The sequence below is a fragment of the Phascolarctos cinereus genome, unplaced genomic scaffold (genome assembly GCF_003287225.1).
Source record: "Phascolarctos cinereus isolate Bilbo 61053 unplaced genomic scaffold, phaCin_HiC Scaffold_8;HRSCAF=390, whole genome shotgun sequence".
In the NCBI taxonomy this organism is placed as follows: Eukaryota; Metazoa; Chordata; class Mammalia; order Diprotodontia; family Phascolarctidae; genus Phascolarctos; species Phascolarctos cinereus.
The window spans coordinates 50879211-50897391 of record NW_027556291.1 but is presented as its reverse complement, the minus strand read 5'-3'; the positions used below and the strand labels follow the sequence as shown (position 1 = coordinate 50897391).

General features: G+C 34.6%; 1 protein-coding gene across 7 annotated transcripts in view; it reads right to left on the bottom strand.

Annotated features, from left to right (window-relative positions):
• Positions 1–18181, bottom strand: part of THOC2 (THO complex subunit 2) — a 95625-nt gene that overhangs the window by 58431 nt on the left and 19013 nt on the right. For all 7 annotated transcript variants that reach the window (XR_013483652.1, XR_013483653.1, XM_078147902.1 and 4 more), the window contains exons 5-12: positions 15049–15119; positions 12320–12441; positions 11622–11755; positions 7987–8153; positions 6968–7060; positions 5517–5672; positions 4236–4408; positions 2567–2762 (exon numbers count right to left, since the gene is read on the bottom strand). Coding sequence is in view for 5 of the 7 variants with exons in the window: in XM_078147902.1 (XP_078004028.1) it covers positions 2567–2762; positions 4236–4408; positions 5517–5672; positions 6968–7060; positions 7987–8153; positions 11622–11755; positions 12320–12441; positions 15049–15119 (1112 nt within the window). In the remaining 2 variants the exon portion in view is untranslated. The remainder of the gene's footprint in view (positions 1–2566; positions 2763–4235; positions 4409–5516; positions 5673–6967; positions 7061–7986; positions 8154–11621; positions 11756–12319; positions 12442–15048; positions 15120–18181) is intronic.

Genomic DNA, 18181 nt, shown 5'->3' with positions numbered 1-18181 from the left:
AATGGGAAAATACAAAAGGGGATAGAAATCAAGGCACAAATTAAGCGGTCTTACAAGAGCCAGTCCCCAAAAGACAAACAGTTCAAAGGACAAGAACAATTTTCAAATCTTTTTTTTTTTTTTAGGCAATTGAGGTTAAGTGACTTGCCCAGGGTCACACAGTTAGTAAGTGTCAAGTGTTTGGTCTGAGGCCTGATTTGAACTCAGGTACTCCTGACTTCAGGACCGGTGCTCTATCCACTGAGCCACCTAGCTGCCCCAAGAACAATTTTCAAAAAACTGCAAGCCAGAACTGACCATGTGAAAGAATGCTCCGTATTAATACAAGATTTACAAATAAAAATAATTCTGAAGTTTTACCTCATACCCTGAAAAATAAGAAAACCAAAAAACAGCAACAGCCAATACTGGAAAGGCTATAGACAAATAGGCACACTACTGGTTAAACCATCTATATCGTTTCACCTAGTAACCCATTGCTCCCAAGGAAAACAAAGGTCCAGCACAGACCAACATTCATAGCACCACCCTTTGGGGTAGCAAAGAACTAGCTAAAAAATGCATGACCATGGATATTTGGGGGAGGGGGGAGAAGGGTACAAAAAGATAATAGAATGTTAATTGTGTAGTAAGAAATAACAAATGAGAGATTAAGAGAATACAGAATGAAATAAGCAGAATAACAATACACATACATTACATGCAAAAATGTAAATGAAAAATTCACTCAATCACCCAGGACCTGAAAAGGCAAGGAAGGTTTCAGAAAAGAGATAATGAAATACTTCTCCATCCTCATTGCAGAGGCAGAGGACTATGAGGGCAGAATGCTGTACATATTGCCAGACGAGGTCACTATATAAAATGTTTGAGTTTCACTCTTTCCTTGTCACAAAAGAAGAGTTCAATCTGGGGGTGGATTTTCTGCCCAGGACTGACTAGTAGTATCAAAAAAAAAGCCATCAATAAAACTTTTCAAGTCCAATTGCACCAAAACTGAAGAGGCTAAAAAGTCACATAAGAAAATTCTCTGGAGGAGAAAGTGAGGCTGGTGACCTTGCACAGCCCTCCCTCCCTCAAATCAAAGTCAATTGAAAGTCATGTCATCATCTCCCTGGTGTCACAATCCTCCTCAAGAAAAAAGGACGGACAAACATAACAACAACAACGCAAACATTTGTGTCATGATACAACTTTCACTGGAGTAAAATAGGTAAAAAGTTAATCACTGACCACATAAAACTTAACTACCTTAACTAATTGTTAATTTCTGTAATGATTCTACAAAAAAATACATCGTCTAACTTAAAAAAAATTCACCAAGTTTGATACAAAAACAAAGAATATCAGAGCTAAAATGACCTTTAAAGATCATCTGGTCCAGATCATGCATAAATGAGAAATGAGAATGAGAAAACTTGGGGCAGCTAGGTGGCGCAGTGGATAGAGCACCGGCCCTGAGGTCAGGAGGACCGGAGTTCAAATCCGGCCTCAGACCAAACACTTGACATTTACTAGCTGTGTGACTCTGGGCAAGTCACTTAACCCCAATTGCCTAAAAAAAAACAAAAAATAAAAATAAATGAGAAAACTTACACCTAAAGAGGGAAAATTCCTTTATTTTCACATAACTAGTAGGAAAACTGAGTACAGGATCTAATTCTACATTTATTGCTTTTTCTACTTACATCATAACATATCTAAACTAAGAAGTCTAGTATCATAGCCTTTCTAAATTAGTGATCACACATTTAATCTCAGAGAAATATAAAGGGGAGCACCCTATCAGACAAAGTCTGGACAAGGCCATCAGCAGTGTCTGGGACAGTTCATCAACAGTCCAGGTATATCAAGGGGACTCAGAGTGAACACCAGGGTTGAGAGGGCAGCAACAGCCCTGGTCCATGGACATCCATGGACAGATGGGCAAGTAGTTAACATATGGTAAATTATAACCCCAAAAGATTCCATTCCAGAAGCTTGTAAATCAGTTTAGAACTCAGAATATTTTTCCATAGAAACATTATAAATGGTAGGTAATATACAGTAAGTAGCTGAAAAAGTATAATAGTTTATATTATAATATAAAATTTCACCTTTGAACAGTGAAAACAGACTCTCATCACTACAGTGCCTTGGCAGCAGTCTCCATCTCATTTTACCATGTTACAGGAACAAAAGCTTTTCATTTCTCTAGCCTTCTTTTATCAAATGACTAAGATGCTCTTTTCTCCGCTTAGGATAAACTCAGAAAAAAAAATTAAATGAAAGAAAATCATGGAGAATATGGATGATCCTAAGAGTTACCACAAATTAAAAGAAAATCACCAATCCAAAGAATGGTTTCTTGGTGTAGCATTTTCCCCAGAGTGAGTTCATGTAACACCTGGCTGACCTATTAGCTTGAGGCTACTTTAGACTTTATTTCACCAAACACAGCGTTTTTTAAAAATTAAATTAATTTATATTCTTTTTTTCAGAGCTAGAAAGACACTTCCATATACAATCTAAGAACAGAAAATTTTCACATAAGAAATGTTTTTCTTAGAAAAGAAATCTTACTAACCTCTTTCATAAATGCTTTCCCTAAGCGCACCACTTTTGCAAACAAAATGGGATCATGAGAAAGGTGAGGACCAAGATGACAGAGCATATTGAATACTTCTTTTCTCATATCTTCAAAACTCTCTGTTTGTTTTGGCGCTCGCTTGTTTTGTAACAGAGCAACAAACGATCCTTTAGCACCTTTAGGTACTCCAACTCTATAAAAATCAAGAAATAAAACAATTTCTATACCATAGGTGATACCTACATCACTTTAAAATTTCTAATTCACATTTACTTTACATCATTAAGTTACTCTATATCTTCTATGTTATATATCCTCATAATATCATTTTGTTAGACTAGTAGACCAAAGATCTATGTCCAGTGCAAAAACTAGGACAAGTATCAAGAAAAATAAGGGATAGGCTTCAAAGGCACGGAAAACTGAAACAGAAAGAGCAGATACAACTAAGTGTCAATCAAGTGTTAACACTTTTCAATTCAGGTGCTTTCTATACTAATTATTGGGGAGACACAGGAAAAGAGGGTCAAATTTCACATATAACTTGTGGCAGAATTGTAAGCCCAAAATGTTCTCCTGTTGGGCAGCTGGACTGCCGCAGACTCACAGAAGACACCATCCATGGAGATTTCCTCGCCGCCTATGGGGGCAATGGAGATAATAGCCAATATCTTTATGGGATTCAAAAGCTGGGGTTGCTAATACAGACTCTGATGCTACTGCTCCTAAGCAGTCTCACTGAACTGGAGTACTCCTAGGACTGTCAAAATAACTAGGGAAGGGCAGAAATTGAGACGGCAATGGTGAAAACAGCAGCCTGCACATCATGGAGTGAGAATTTCAAGCACAGGTACTTAACATGAGATGGAGGTAGATGCCACTAGACACAGACCTTAGTGAGCAGAAAATAGAGGAACATGGAAGGAAAAGGAAGAGAAACAAGTTCCCACACTCCTCAAAGACCTAGGGTTCAGGTATCACTATGACTTAAATTTATTGGCATATACATGTGCTAACCCTGGTTTAGATGAGAGGAGATCATTTGACCACTAGTTAATAATTTTTTCTTAAAATTAAACACTATGGGTGTGTGTCCTTTTGCAGTACCACACACCCCCACTTCTTTCAAGAACTGTAAATAAATGCTTCCTTTGTTTTATTTTTAAAAAAAAAAAGCCCTTCTCAGCAATGCAAGGATTTAAGACATCTCCAAAGGTCTCATGATGGCAAATGCTATCCACATCCAAAGAAAGAACTATGGAGTTTGAATGCAGATCGAAGCATACTATTTGCTCTTTTTTTTTCCTCCTGTTTTGTTTTGTTTCTTCTTTCTTGTGGTTCCTCCTATTGGCCCTAATTCTTCCTTACAACATCACTAATGTGAAAATGTTTAATAGGAATGTGTATGTATAGCCTATATCAGACTGTGCACCATCTTGGGGGGGGGAGGTGGGGAAGCAGGGGGAGAAAAATTTAAAGCTCACAAACTTATGGAAGTGATTGTTGATAAACCAAAATAAATTAATAAAAAAATAAAAAAAAATTATACATTATGCATGTTTCATTTCATTAGAGGTTAAAAAAATGTACAATTTGACAAAACATAAATAATATATTTCACTGTCCTAAAGGACTTCTCTAATGCTTAGTAAAATACAGAACATACCTTCGGTACAGGGGGTCAACAGTTACATGGATAAGCTGGCAAAGAGCAATGGCTATTGGCCTGTGTGAAGAAGCATAGAATGGGGGCATCTGATCCATAATGCTCTGTGCATGTTGCCAATCACTAATCTTTAACAGAGCTTCCAATAAACCAAGTTTCTGGTTGTCAGGTGGCTAAAAAGCAAACACACAGACAGAAAAAACGAGATTTTTTTCCTATGAAAATCATTAACCATTTTCATGCACAGAACACAAGCTAGCTTTTTTAAAAAGAGAAACTGTAATTGATTTAAGAAGATTAAAAAGAAAAATAACTGATTTTAAAAAGGTATTTTAATAAAAATATCATTAAGGTTTTGGGCTATTTTAAAAAAACGGCAAAAAGAGTACCATGAAAATATGGTAATTATGTTGATACTAAAGCCTTCATTAGTCTATAATTAGGATTACATATTCTTGATTAAATAATTAAGCCACAAAATATGATCTGTATAGTTCCTCAAAAAGATAATATATAAACAGCCAATCACAATTCTCAGGGAAATAATGTTCTTATGAAATGAATTGGTTACCTAAGTATCTTTTCAGTTAAAAACCTAATTTGCATACTTTCCTACCTTCAGGATATAAATCTTTTTGATAATTGAGGATTCTGAATTATATCCAGATCAATATTCTGACATCACCATTGTACTTTATTAAAGAAAATTGGTCCTAGGGTTCAGCCTAAACTTGAAGTTTTGTTGTTTTCTTAAATAAATCCCCAATATCAGGGTTTTTTAATTGTAATTTGCCTAAATCTTACAAAAGTACATTGCCAAAAAAAATTCTGGTTAGTTTAATTTACATTTAAATGGAGATTTTACTATAAAACAATCCTCCTACATTCCTTTTTATCTGTGGAAGATGAAATGTTTTCTTTATCTGATTTTAAAATAACTTGCAGACTTGAATTAAACCAATTTAGCACCACTTATTTTAGTTCACATCTGCCACAAATATCCAAAACCTATGAGTTTCATTTGAAGGTCCTTCCATAAATACTACTTTTTAAGCTTTCTAGGGAAAAAAAATGTGATCAGCCTTTTTGGAAAGCTGCCCAACAGATTTAAAAGACAGTCAATTTTAGAAGTTAGCAAAACCCCCCAAAATACAGGGTTTCATTGGCATCAAGAATGCTTATGAACTTTTATGCCCATAAATTGATTCCATTCACAAGGATTCTTCTTCTTGGTTTAGAAATAAAGTGCAGTGTTCAATTCTACTAGTATATTTTAAGTACCTTATCTGTTTTCTCCTCCTCTTTTTCCTTTTCTTTGTCTCTCTCATCCATCTTTTCAGAGGACAAGACAACCATGGTAAGTTTTCTAACAATTTGCTTGGCTTCCACAATTTCTTGTTTATGCTCATCAAGAATGGTATTATCCACTGGAAGAAGCTGCACAAATAAGAGTTAAAATTATATAAAAGGGATAATCCCAACTACCTGACCATTTCAACAAAAAGCAAGAAATGAATTCTTAAGACCTTCCAAAATTTTCTCCAAAAGCTCAAGAGGCAGCGTAGTGTAGTGGTAAGAATGCTGGTCTTGGAATCCAGGATTCAAATCCTATGCCCAACACTTACTAGCTATGTAACCCTGGGCAAGTTACTTGATCTAAGTATCAGTTTCCTTATCTATAAAATGGGAATAAAGTAAAGCAGTATAAAGAGACAGAGTAAAGAGCAATGGATTCACAATCATAACACCTGCGCTCAAAAACTAACTGCTATTTACTAGGCATGACACCATAGATAAATCACTTAACCCCTTTATAAAATGAGAAAATTTAACTAGATGACCTCTAAGGACCCTACTAGCTTTAAATCTATGATTGTAGGACTTCATGAAGACTACATGATGCATTCAATATTAGAAGTTCCACCTATACTTATGCCCACAGTTTTCAATTTCCCTCCTAATAGGTTTTCTTATTGATTCTCCTTTACTGCTTCTAAAGGATTATAGTGACTTATTTTGGACTAATTTAAAAGGATTTAATAATTCTGAGTTTTAAATGGCTTATCTGTCAGTTTAAAGGATTCTAAAACAAGCTTTTGTCTTGAACATTAAGAACATGAAAAAATGGGAAAATTCGTTTATTAGTGACAGAGACAGCAAAGTTGAGAGATGAAGGCTACTTGGGGGCAGTGAATATTAGTTTTGTTTTAGACATGCTGAGTTTCAAGTGATAGGACACATAAAAATTATCATAATCCAAAGCCCAAGAAAATTTACTCATAAATCCTACTTTGCCAGGGGAAGTTCCTAAACCATGAGCCTCCCAAAGCAACCATTCCCTAGTTTAAACCACATATTTAGCATTTACATTAATTAAGAGGGGCTATAATGATGTAGCTCCCATTCCAACTGAGTGCCTAAAAATATTATCATAGTGGGAAGGAAAAGAATATTCCCAAGTGACAAAAGGCAGCCTTAGTCTGAGAACAATTTATGTGTCCCTAGCTTAGATGTACTGTATTATTCAGTTTAGTCATCTTTGCACACACTCAAACTTTAATTTGTAAATACAAAGTAGTAACTTATGAGCACTAACACGTCACATGCTACCAAGTACTGTGCTTCTCTCCTTTGCCTCTCAACAAAGTCAGTGCTACCTAGGTCTCTCTTCCTACTTCCCAACTGTATAATGGGCAGACAACACCCTTTTCTTTTAGTTCTACATAACTTACGTGAACATAAAGATCGTCCAAATCAATAAGATCATACTGCAGAAGTATTGCTGCAACTCTATATAAAGATGCTGGCGTCTCTCCATTTGGTTCCTAAAAAAAATTAATAAATGCCATTTAACAAAAGAACCAATCAAATAAATTACAATCTTTCTCCTACCTACATAGCATGATCTAGTAGAAAGAACAGAGAACCTGAGGAAGCCTAAATTAAAAACTTCAAGCACCATACCAAGTCAGCTACTATTAGTACTGCTATAACCATCAATAAGAATAAATTAGACCAAAAAGTCTAGCTCAAGGGTAGATTAAGGAACTGGCATTTTTAAGGGGATACTTATTAATACAAATATACATTACATATCTAAATGGTAAAATTCCAATAAAAATTAAAGATAACATGGGAAAACACAATCAAGGGTACCGACATACTACAGCACTATTACTTTCCTATCTCCATATCCAAAAGGTCCTGGAGCCTATCTTACTCTAAAATGTTTGTATGTCCCTTCTCTTGAGAAAATCAGGGAAGAGAGTAGATTCCCCTCATCACTGGCAAGAGAAACAGCCATTTTTCTTCTCTGGCCTGTCTCCCCTCTCTCCAAAGAATTAATCTTCGTCTTCCCTTCCCATATTCCCAATCTTTCCTAACAAATCTTTACCTTCTCTAAGATTTGGGGATTTTGGGGGGAGGGGAGGGGGAAGGAGTAGAGGGGGAAATGAAACAAATGAATCCACCCCTGTCTTGCCTTCTAGGAGGCCCCAAGGGAATGATTTTTTTTTTTTACTGAAGTAAAATAACCAGTAGTCCATTGGGTCCTTCAGCTGCTAATTAAAGATTTTTCCTACCATGATTAGGAGGCAAAAAGAAAACCAACAGTATGATAAAACAGGGCTTATAAAACTCAATTATCAATCAATGCCATTTAATCAAAAGAAAATTAAATCTAAGATTAACACACACACACACACACATATATAAAATCAGTGATATTTTAAGATATACATATAAGTAATACCTGATAAAACTTGAATTTGAACCCTAGAATATGACATAGTGTTTGAGGTTCACACATACACATATATGATTCTATTAAAGGTACAAAAAACTCATCATATTCTGGTCTGCATTCATAGACTTCTAAAATGACATCCAGAACTCTGTTCGGGTCCAGATTAAAGCATCCTATAACAGATAATAATAAGGTCAACAATTCATAATTAAATGTATGCTATTTCTTATAAAGCAGTGACTAACAGAAACTTCAACATACAGAATAACAGGCAGGAAGTGAGGCTAGTAGCTAAAAATAAAAACTATCTTGAGACATTACTTTGAAACAAAAAAAAAAAAAATCACCCAACTACTACCAATAGGGGACTGCTTCAGTTGTTAGAAAATTCAAATCTAAATCACAATAAAAGAAAATTAGGATTTCAAAATTAAGATCTTATTAATTATCTTATTAATTGTGGATTTTCTTTAACAAAGTAAAATGGTTCTCCAAAAATATATTTCTTAAATGACTACGGGGGAAAAATTCTATTCTTTTTTCTTATTTTAAAAACAGCCCCTCAGATAAGTCAAAGACAAAGAGTCTTCAAAACAGGTAATACAGAATAGTTCATATGGAAACAAGCTCTATCCACTTCTTTATCCTTCCTCTGTGAAATGTCAAGTTAAATTTCTGAAAACAGCATTTCTGAAATATCATGAAAACTTAAATCACTGAATAATTACAAGTTAGAAATCAGTATAATATGTACTTAGTTGATTTTTCAGAAGTAGAAAGTAGCCTTTCAACAGATACAAAGATACACATGTAACTGTGTGAAAAAAATAGACTAACAGAATTAAAATGAGTTATACTTCTTAAATATTTTAGGAATTATAGTAAATTACTGGCTCTATTAAATTTTATACTTGAAATATGAATGTATACTTGAAATATGAATGTAGCTTTCCTTTATTAATACTATTGGTTTTAACGAAGCTTGTTAGATCTATACTATTAATTACCCATTCACTTCCAGGTACAATGCAAGGGTCAAGTGATTTGGCATAAAAGTAGTACACATTTTTTTCATCTCAATGAGATTATATAGTTTCCAAGAGAAAAAAAGGCTTGTTACTAAATAATAATTAAGTTTAAGTGATACTTGTTAGCTTAATTTCTAACTCAAGATCAATAACCAAAACAGAGGTTTAGAAAAATTTTAAAGCTTTAAGAAGTGACAAGCCATTTCTTATACATGGAAAACCCAATTACTCACCAAGCTTGTTTTTCTGAAAAACCTTATCTATTGGCAACTGTTAACAGTACATAGGGCATCTAAGTCTGAGAAATACTCTTTGCCCTGCCCAAGTATCTGTTTATGTAAGTAAGACCCATTGTCAGCCACATTAGAGGGTTTCTATAATATCCACTCTAGCCTACTGCTAATAGAGAAGACAGGGAATGAGGTTACCATGACCAGAGACAATATTATCGCTTCAGAGAAACAAGCATTATCACCAAAATCTATTAATATCAAATGATTACGCAGATAAACTACTAGGAGTTCAGGAATTGCACAAAGCAAAAAAAAACATACAGTAATTAAGGGTGACATTAAATTCTTAACAGAGTAGGATCAAACAATGGTATTATGCAAGTGTGTGATTAAAACAAAATGGCTACCCTGAGAAGTTTAAAGCAAAGACAGAAACTCTGATTTAGCTACCTTTGAATAAGCTATATATGTAGAGGGAAAAAAGAGAAGAGGCCTTCTCTTAACTTTGTCCATCTAGTTGTTAGACTCTATTTCCTTCTAGTTTTTCTGAAAATAAATCTCTTCAGAGAATATATGTCAAATGTCATTGGTATTCTTTCATGTCCTTCAAACTCTCAAGGAACACATAAAATATCTCCTTAACATCCAGAGTATGACAAGCTAAGTTCCATAGGTCTTAGTGAAAAATTCAACCCTGATCCTGAGTGACCCTAGAGCAGTATTTCTTGAACTTTTTGGTACTGATGGGGTACTTGGGTGCTTGTGCTTGTACTTGGACCCCAATTCCTTCCAAGTCCCAGAAACACTGTCTCTGACAACCACTCCCTAGCCCAAGGACACTGCGCCTAGCAGTTATTCATGCATGGGCCTCAGCATGACCCTTATCTGGGCTGCTCAGACCCCAGACCTCAGATCACGTATCTGGAAGCCTCCCAATTCTTTAGTTGTGAGAAAGCTTTCCTTTGTTGCAGAGCATTCTCTCATCAAGACAGAGGGAGTGGGGTGTCCTTGACCTGCCCAAGGACTCTTCCTCCTGCCAGACTTCAAAGATCCATCCCCCTTCCTGTCCAGTATACTCCCTGTACTTTCCCATCCATAACCCCAAAGACACCTGCACCTTTGGATTACCTCATCAGTGTTCCTGGCATTTCTTTCCCATGCTCTTTTCCATATAAACCCTAGCTGCATTATCAGTCTCTTGCAGGAATCCTTAAGAATCCTTGCCCGCTGAAAAGCATAACAATAAATCTTTGCCACCTTGAATTAAAGAATGCTTGAGTCTGTGAATTCATTCCAGACGACCCGTCCTGTACTTTGGTCTTTGAGGGGTCACAACCTCTCAACCTCTTACACCACAACAGTACCATGGACTCCTTGGGGAGTCTGAACTCTATGGACCCCTCTTCAAAATAATATTTTTAAATGCACAAAATAAAGCACATAGGATTGCAGAGCAAACTAATTATATCAAAATGCAATAATCAACATTTTTTTTAAGTTCACAGACAACAGTTTAAGAACCCTTGCCCTGGATGAAAGGGACTCTCACTAGATCCAGAATTCAGGGAAACCATTCCTGTTGATCACTACAGTAAGCTGCCTTTTCAGTCTCTGGATTTTTGTTTAACATCTGTAAATTAAAAGGGAGAGCACCCTTGAAAAATAGGGGAATGAATAGCTGACAAGTGTCTTCTGCCTAGGACTAAGAGGGGAGAGGAGATATAACGGTCTTAGTGCGTTTAATTATTTACTAGTAATGAAAGGATGAAGACAGAATATAGCACAGGAAGGAGAGCTGACCTGAATCAGGAAGATCTGAGTTCAAGTCTTACCTCTGACACATATTGATTGCATGAGCCTGGACAAGTCCCTCAAGTTCTCAGTGCCCTAAGCTTGGTGCTGTAAGACTAGAAGTTACAGAAAAGGAGCTGATGTACACAGTTTGAGGGAGTTCCCTAAACAATTGAAAAGCATTAGTGTAGTCCAATGATAGGATGATCATTATCCATGTAATGATTTAAAATTTGCAAAGCATTTCACACAGTCTTTCCTTTGAGCCTGCTAATAATCCTGTAAGGTTATTATTATATATTAAGGGATTATAATAATTACAGGTATTATTATCCCCGTTTTACACATCAAAAAAACTGAGGCTGAAAAAGGTTAAGTGACTTGTCTGGTCACATAGTTATGTGTCAGAGGAAGGACATGAACTCAGGTTCAGGACTCTATCCACTATAGCACACTCCCTCTAATAGTAAGGGTTAGGAAAAAAAAAGGAATATGGAATACATTAACTTATGACCATTTTCTATGGGTATTCATTGGCAATTAAAAAGTTCTTTCAGAATGTATACATAAAATGCTATATATGCCTTACCTATTAAAGATTTGATATTTTCTAAGATTAAGTCGCTAGTGATATTTCCAGACAAATCCTGCCCCAATTCTGCAATCAGTTTTGCATAACCTTCGTTCTCTTCTCTTAAGAGATTGAATTTTTGCTGCTTATAACTGAAAGTAGATAAACACAGTTAAGTAAATAAGACCAAGTTAAACAAATATTTGTGTGTGTGTCTGTAATGTATTTTATTTGTTGGATTATGATATCTCACAAAGTTGCAACAATTACAAAGACTAGTTTTCAAGAAAGATAATAGCTTTTCTTATATAATGATGAAATCATTATACTGAAATTCAAAATGTAACACCATGCTAGAAGAAATATATTATCTTTCTTTTGTAATCTAAGAAATCACCCTATAGTTACTACTTTGTTAATATTAAAAACAGAAGTTATTTTAATTCAGTGATTAGATTATGTTTTATATTATCAGATGAAAATTTTAACCACAAAATTTTAACAAAATAATAAAACAATAATAAAATAAATATAATATATTAAAAAATAACCAACAACATAATAAAACAAAATTTTAACTTTTAAGCTACTTTAAAAGGGTAATGGTTAAAAAATGCCAAATATCCTGGTTTTTAAAAATAACCAACATACACAAATTATGAACTGAAAATACAAACTCTACCACCTAATATACAACATGACATGCATATACTTACAAAAGTTTTGTCTTGATTTTAACAGATTTTTGATTGAACTGCTGGGACTGCTTAATAAGCCCTAAAGATTCCAATGTTTCTGGATCCAAACGCTCCTTTAAGATTGTGTCTGAAACTAAATACTACATAAAAGAGTGGTTTTTTTAAAAAGCTTGTTTTTTCTAAGTTTTCAAGTTTATATTTTTATTCCACATGACTTCAAGGTATTGTTTTAACTCTAGAACATAAAAATCAAATGCTATATGTATACATGTAGTTCACCATGAAACATAATTTTGACTTTTAAGCAATTTAACTCCAAAGACTTAATAAAAAAAAAAAGGCACTTGGTGTGTATGCAGTCTATGTAGTGGGGATATGTTACTGTTTTCTAAAAAGTACTCTCCAGGAAAAGTTTGTCATATACAATCTACACATTTAAGTATTAAGAGTGAAATTCTAGTTAAAATGAAATCCACCTTATCTAAACATTCTAATACATTACAAGTCAAAATCTGTTATGACATACAGGGCATATTTCTAGTTTTAGTACTGGGATATCACTTTGGTATTCAAATGTATGAACATACAGTACAGAACTAAGTAATGCTCACTACAAAACAAATTTTAATTTTTGTATTAAATCATTTCTTTACTTTCTCCCTCTAATTCAATGGAGGTAAGAAATTTTTCCCCATAAATTTCAAATTCATACACATCAACTCATTCTCCTCATATATGCTAACAAAATTATACATATTTAAAATAAAATACAAAAGATTCTAATACGCATCATTTAATGATTTTACTAAAACACTGATAAATTACCACTTTTTAAATCTCTCACTTCTTTGGGAAAATACCTTTTCAAAGACTTAGGCAAAAATATATTAGCAAATTTAATATCAATATGTCTAAAGAAACTTTTCAAAATTATCTCCTCACATTGGACAGTTTAAAACTCCTTGTTTTAATACAACCTAGGAAATAGGTGGTTTGAATACCTCTAATGAATATATATACCTGAAAATGCTAGAGCCTTGTTCTATATTATTCAACATATGAGCTACAAGTATACAGGTGGATATATCTTCATCACCACTCATGGGTGTTAAGTTACTAAAGTACAAAGAAAAAGAATTTTGTTATAAAGCAGTCTCACTTATGAGTGTTTTCAGGGACTGACAAAACAAGGTTATACTAGTGTTGCACTGCTCTGAAAATTATCAGTTATTTAATAAACTCTCCATTCTACAATTTATGACTGGAAATTTTTAAGATTAAACTCATCAAGGGTACAGTGCGTTGCTTTTTAGTTTTTTGTTATACTCTCTTCTGTCTAGTTTTATTTAGCAAAGAATCTATAACTGAGTAAGAATGGAAAAGGAAGGGCCACTGAAATTTCCTCACTCTGATCATTGCAATGACCAATCAAAATTCCAAAGGACTGAAAATGAAACATGCTACTGATCTCCTGCTACTGATGGAGTCAGGGTACAGAATAAGGCATACCCTTTTGGGCAATGCCAAAGTGAGATATTTTGCTTGACTATGCATATTTGTTATAAGAGATTTGGTTTTCTTTCCTTTCAGTGGGGGAGGGAAGTAGGAGAGAAAGGGAAAAAAGTAACAAGAGTTGAAAAAAAAATTAAGATCATCACTGAAGTATTTTTTTAAAAGTAGAAAAAGGGACAAAAGGAAACAAAAAAAAAACAGAACAGCTCTGAAAGTTATATTTTATGTTTATTATATACCTAAAATAAAATGCAGTTGTACATAATTGAGACTTACAGTTTCATTTGCTCTTTCTGTTCTATTTGGTAAATGGAAGTGCTTATTTTATTTGGTTTTTAAAATACATAAATTTTTTTAAATATTTTCTCTACATACTCCAGTACAAGTAGCATCAACAACCTTTCAGATCAAATTTTACCTTTACCATACTTGAAAATGACAAACAGAAAGGCAGAATTCAAAGGGGTCCTTTGCATCAGCTGGATACTCACTCCCAAAATCCAGCTACACTCGCCTACTTTATATTCCTCACACATAATATTTCATCTACCAACTCTGTGCATTTGCACTGGTGTAACCTATGCTTAGAATGCTCTCCCCTTCTCACCTCTAACTTCTAGTTTCCCTGGCTTCATTCAGGACTCAGTTCAAATTAACCTCATCTTCTGCAAGAGACTTTTCCTGCCCTTCCCCTGCCCCACCTCCCTACTGCTTCTTGATGCCATCACTCTTTAAGATTAACTCTCATTTACACTGTATATATACCCTGTATTACCTACTTATTACCACACTGTCTCTTCCATTAGAATGGGAGCTCCTTGACAGCAGGGACCATGTTTCTGGCTTTCTTTGTCTCCCCAGGGCTTAGAAAACTACTGGCATAAGTATATGTTAAGAGTTTAATAAATGTATACAAACTTGTATACTAATAGGGATCAAGAAGGAACTAAACAAAACAGTTGATTCCAACCCCACCCCCTCCCCAGTCAGGTATTAATTTGGTTTTACTCTGTTGTTTAGAGTGTTATGAATTTCCAGAATGTCAGAAACAGCCAAAAATATAAGCGCATATCCATTCCAAAGTCAAATTTGATTTGGGAATTATCATATTACCTATGTTTCAAGTTATTACAACTCTGTGTCCCATATTAGAATGAAATATTAAAAGATCACCATAATCACATTCTAAACTATAAAGTTCAGCAAAGAAAAAAAATTCCAAAGGACATACTTACCAAACAGGATAATACCAACTGTGTAAAATGGTCTCTCTTGCTTTTTTCTTCTAAACAACTTGTCTCAATATCTATGACAAAGATAAAGAAAATGAACTGTTTTATAATTTTTACTACAAACTTTTACCTTCTAGCTTCTCCAAACAAGGTTACTTACTTCATTTAAAATTATTACTAAAACAACCTGCTTTTTTTTTTAAGATTGTTACTGCCCCCCATATATGAAATGGTTATATGCCTTGAGTTTTTTCTCCTAGTGGTGGTGATGGATCCATACTCCCTCACCACAGTCCCTTTAGACCAATGGACATATTCATAAGACAGCTAGCCAGTATGAAAAGTACCATTCGTGGCCCTGGAAGTTTGAGTGGAAGGTTTTGTTTGTTTGAACAAAAAAAAAAAAGGTGCAGAGAGGTCTAACAACTAGAGCTGTCCACCAATACAATGGGCTACCACCAAAAATGATGAAGCTCCCCATCACTTAAGTGTTGAAACAGAGGCTAAATATCATATAGAAGACTCCTGCAATGAATAAAAGAATAGATTAAATGACATCTAAAGTCACTTCCAATTCTATTATTCTAAATGGTACAGCTGTAGATTAAATAAATGACTTTGGCTTACTTAACATTCTAACCATTTTAAGCTATTCAGCAACAAAAAACCCCAAATATTCAAATAGGATCTACTATTTCATTGATTTGGTTATTCCTGGAATGATGTAAATTACAACCTTTCCATTTTTGTCCGTATCATCCTAAAAACTTGCCACAGTGACATGCTTTAAAGTAACTTTGAAATTTCCTCAAGGTAATCTAGCTCACTCTCCTCCTAGTTAATTCTGGCCCTAACTCATTGTCTATTTGTATTGTCCCACATACACACACAGACAAGCCCTAAGGGTTGCCCATTCAATTTGACTGTCATAATTTGGACGAGACATTCTTCAGCCACTTAACTTTTCCCATGTACACAGTTATCCCAAATTCTTTTGTTAGTTTTGGACATAGTCCAAGAGCACCTCCAACATTCTAGGACTTTATGTGATTAGTACAACATCCTTGGTAAATAAATTTGTAGAACTTTACCCTTTGCAGGGAATCCACCAACTTGGACCTGTGCTGGATCTCCTCTATCATAGTGGGAAACACAAACACCTCATTTTGTACTTCCAATATATATAACTAGGAAGTCATGAATCAAAGTTCTCTGTATCATATATTTTAAAGAGTCTTGAATGATTATCATGTATAGATTGAGTAACCTTACTGGTGGCATTTTGCTCTACCAAATGACATACTTGTACTCTTTACATCTTAACCATCTGTGTGATGGTAAAGATGTGGGCCATCTTGGAATATCTGCCTATTCCCTAATATCCTCACCAACGGTGCCTCCCTGAAGGGGCTGATTATACTAATAAAAATTTTTCCATGTAGATAGCAAAGTAGGTATAAACATCAATAGTCAATGCTCTCAATTACCTATTTTTATAATTATTAATAAGGGCCCCCTTCTTTTAGATACTTTATGAATTGAAACACCCTCCTAAGTGTGTTGCCACTCCATCCTCCCCAGATTCTCAATGTACAACAGCTCCAATCCAGCTGATTTTTCCATTTTTGGTCTCTTTGGTACCTTTGTTAAGTACAACTGGGACTGTGATATTGAGACACCAAGTGTGGTAGCTACACTGTCCTTGAAGGAAGAAAATTTGTTATAAAAAGCCTTTGATAACTCTTCCACCTTTATTCTGTTTGTTGTTCTTTTTCATTCTTAAATGCCCTTGGCATGTCTCTCCTTAAGACTACTGACCAAATTTTCTTTAAAGTGGCTTTGCTCTCCACTGCTTCTCTCTGCTTTTTAAGGCAATATAGTTCATGACCTTTCAATATTGTTCTCCCTAACACTTTACAAATGAATATATATTCTAAACCAGTGTTATATTTGGCTGCTATCTGTTTGGCAAGTCAAGTGTTTGCTGACTAAAGCCACTTTTGGCTTCATTATGGCAACTGCTCTACAACAGTTAAACTTTTCTATGACATTATAAGCAGTGTCAACGCACTTTATTCAATCCATTATCCACTTCTCATCATTAATAACTTGTTTAGATGTTGACTAGTTTCAACTGCATGTCAAATTTTTTTGTCATTATTCTTTCTTTTAACTGTATACCATTTCTGACCTCTGCTCTAACAAGACATTGATCTGACTATAGACAACTGATTCAGGAATGACTTATCAGTTACAAGTTGCTTCCTATCTTCAAGAAGAGGCTGGATTACCAGTTACATGATATGTTTTAGTGAAGACCCCCTATCACATATGGGTTCTACTAGGTGACTGGTAAGGTCCTTTCAAACTCTCATGTTCTATAATTGTTTAAATATAATATAAATAATTTTTTGTGATGCTACTGGGTGTTAACTACGTCCATCATTTACTGGTTCTTTTCTTTTAAAAAGTATTCATGAAAGAAAGATGTGAGGCTTCTGTGTAGCATACAAGTCTTTGGTCTTTCATTCCTTATTCCTAGTTTATGTTTTCCAATATACTTCTCACCATTCTCACCCTCCCTACCTTTGAACTGAAATCACCAAGTATCAAAGTGTATGCTTTCTTCATTTGGAAGGTGCTATATGGTTCTTTATAGAATTTATCTACTACCTCATCCTCTGCAGATGTTAGTGCAAAAATTATCACTATTTTCATGGTATTCCTTTTGCTAATAATTAATTTATTACAATCTCTGCAAAGCAAGATAATCAGATGCCCCATGAGATGTTTCTTGTTGCCTTTGGGTACAATATAAAAACCAACCCCACAAATTCTATTTTTAGTATCTCCAAAGAGCATCTGAGAGCCACTGACTTCTTTCTCCTGGCTTCATAGCAAGGGTTATTAATCTGGAATCTGTTACTTCTTTTAAAAACTTTTTGATGACTGTGTTTCAATATAATTGGTTTCCTTTATAAGCCTATGCAGTTTATTTTATCCATTTAAAAACTTATTTCTGAGGAGTCCATAGGCTTCACCAAACTGCCAAAGGGTCCATGACACAAAAAAGGTTAAGAACTCTTGATTCACAGCAAGAGTATCTAGATTGATTCAGTCCATTTAGTCACTAAAC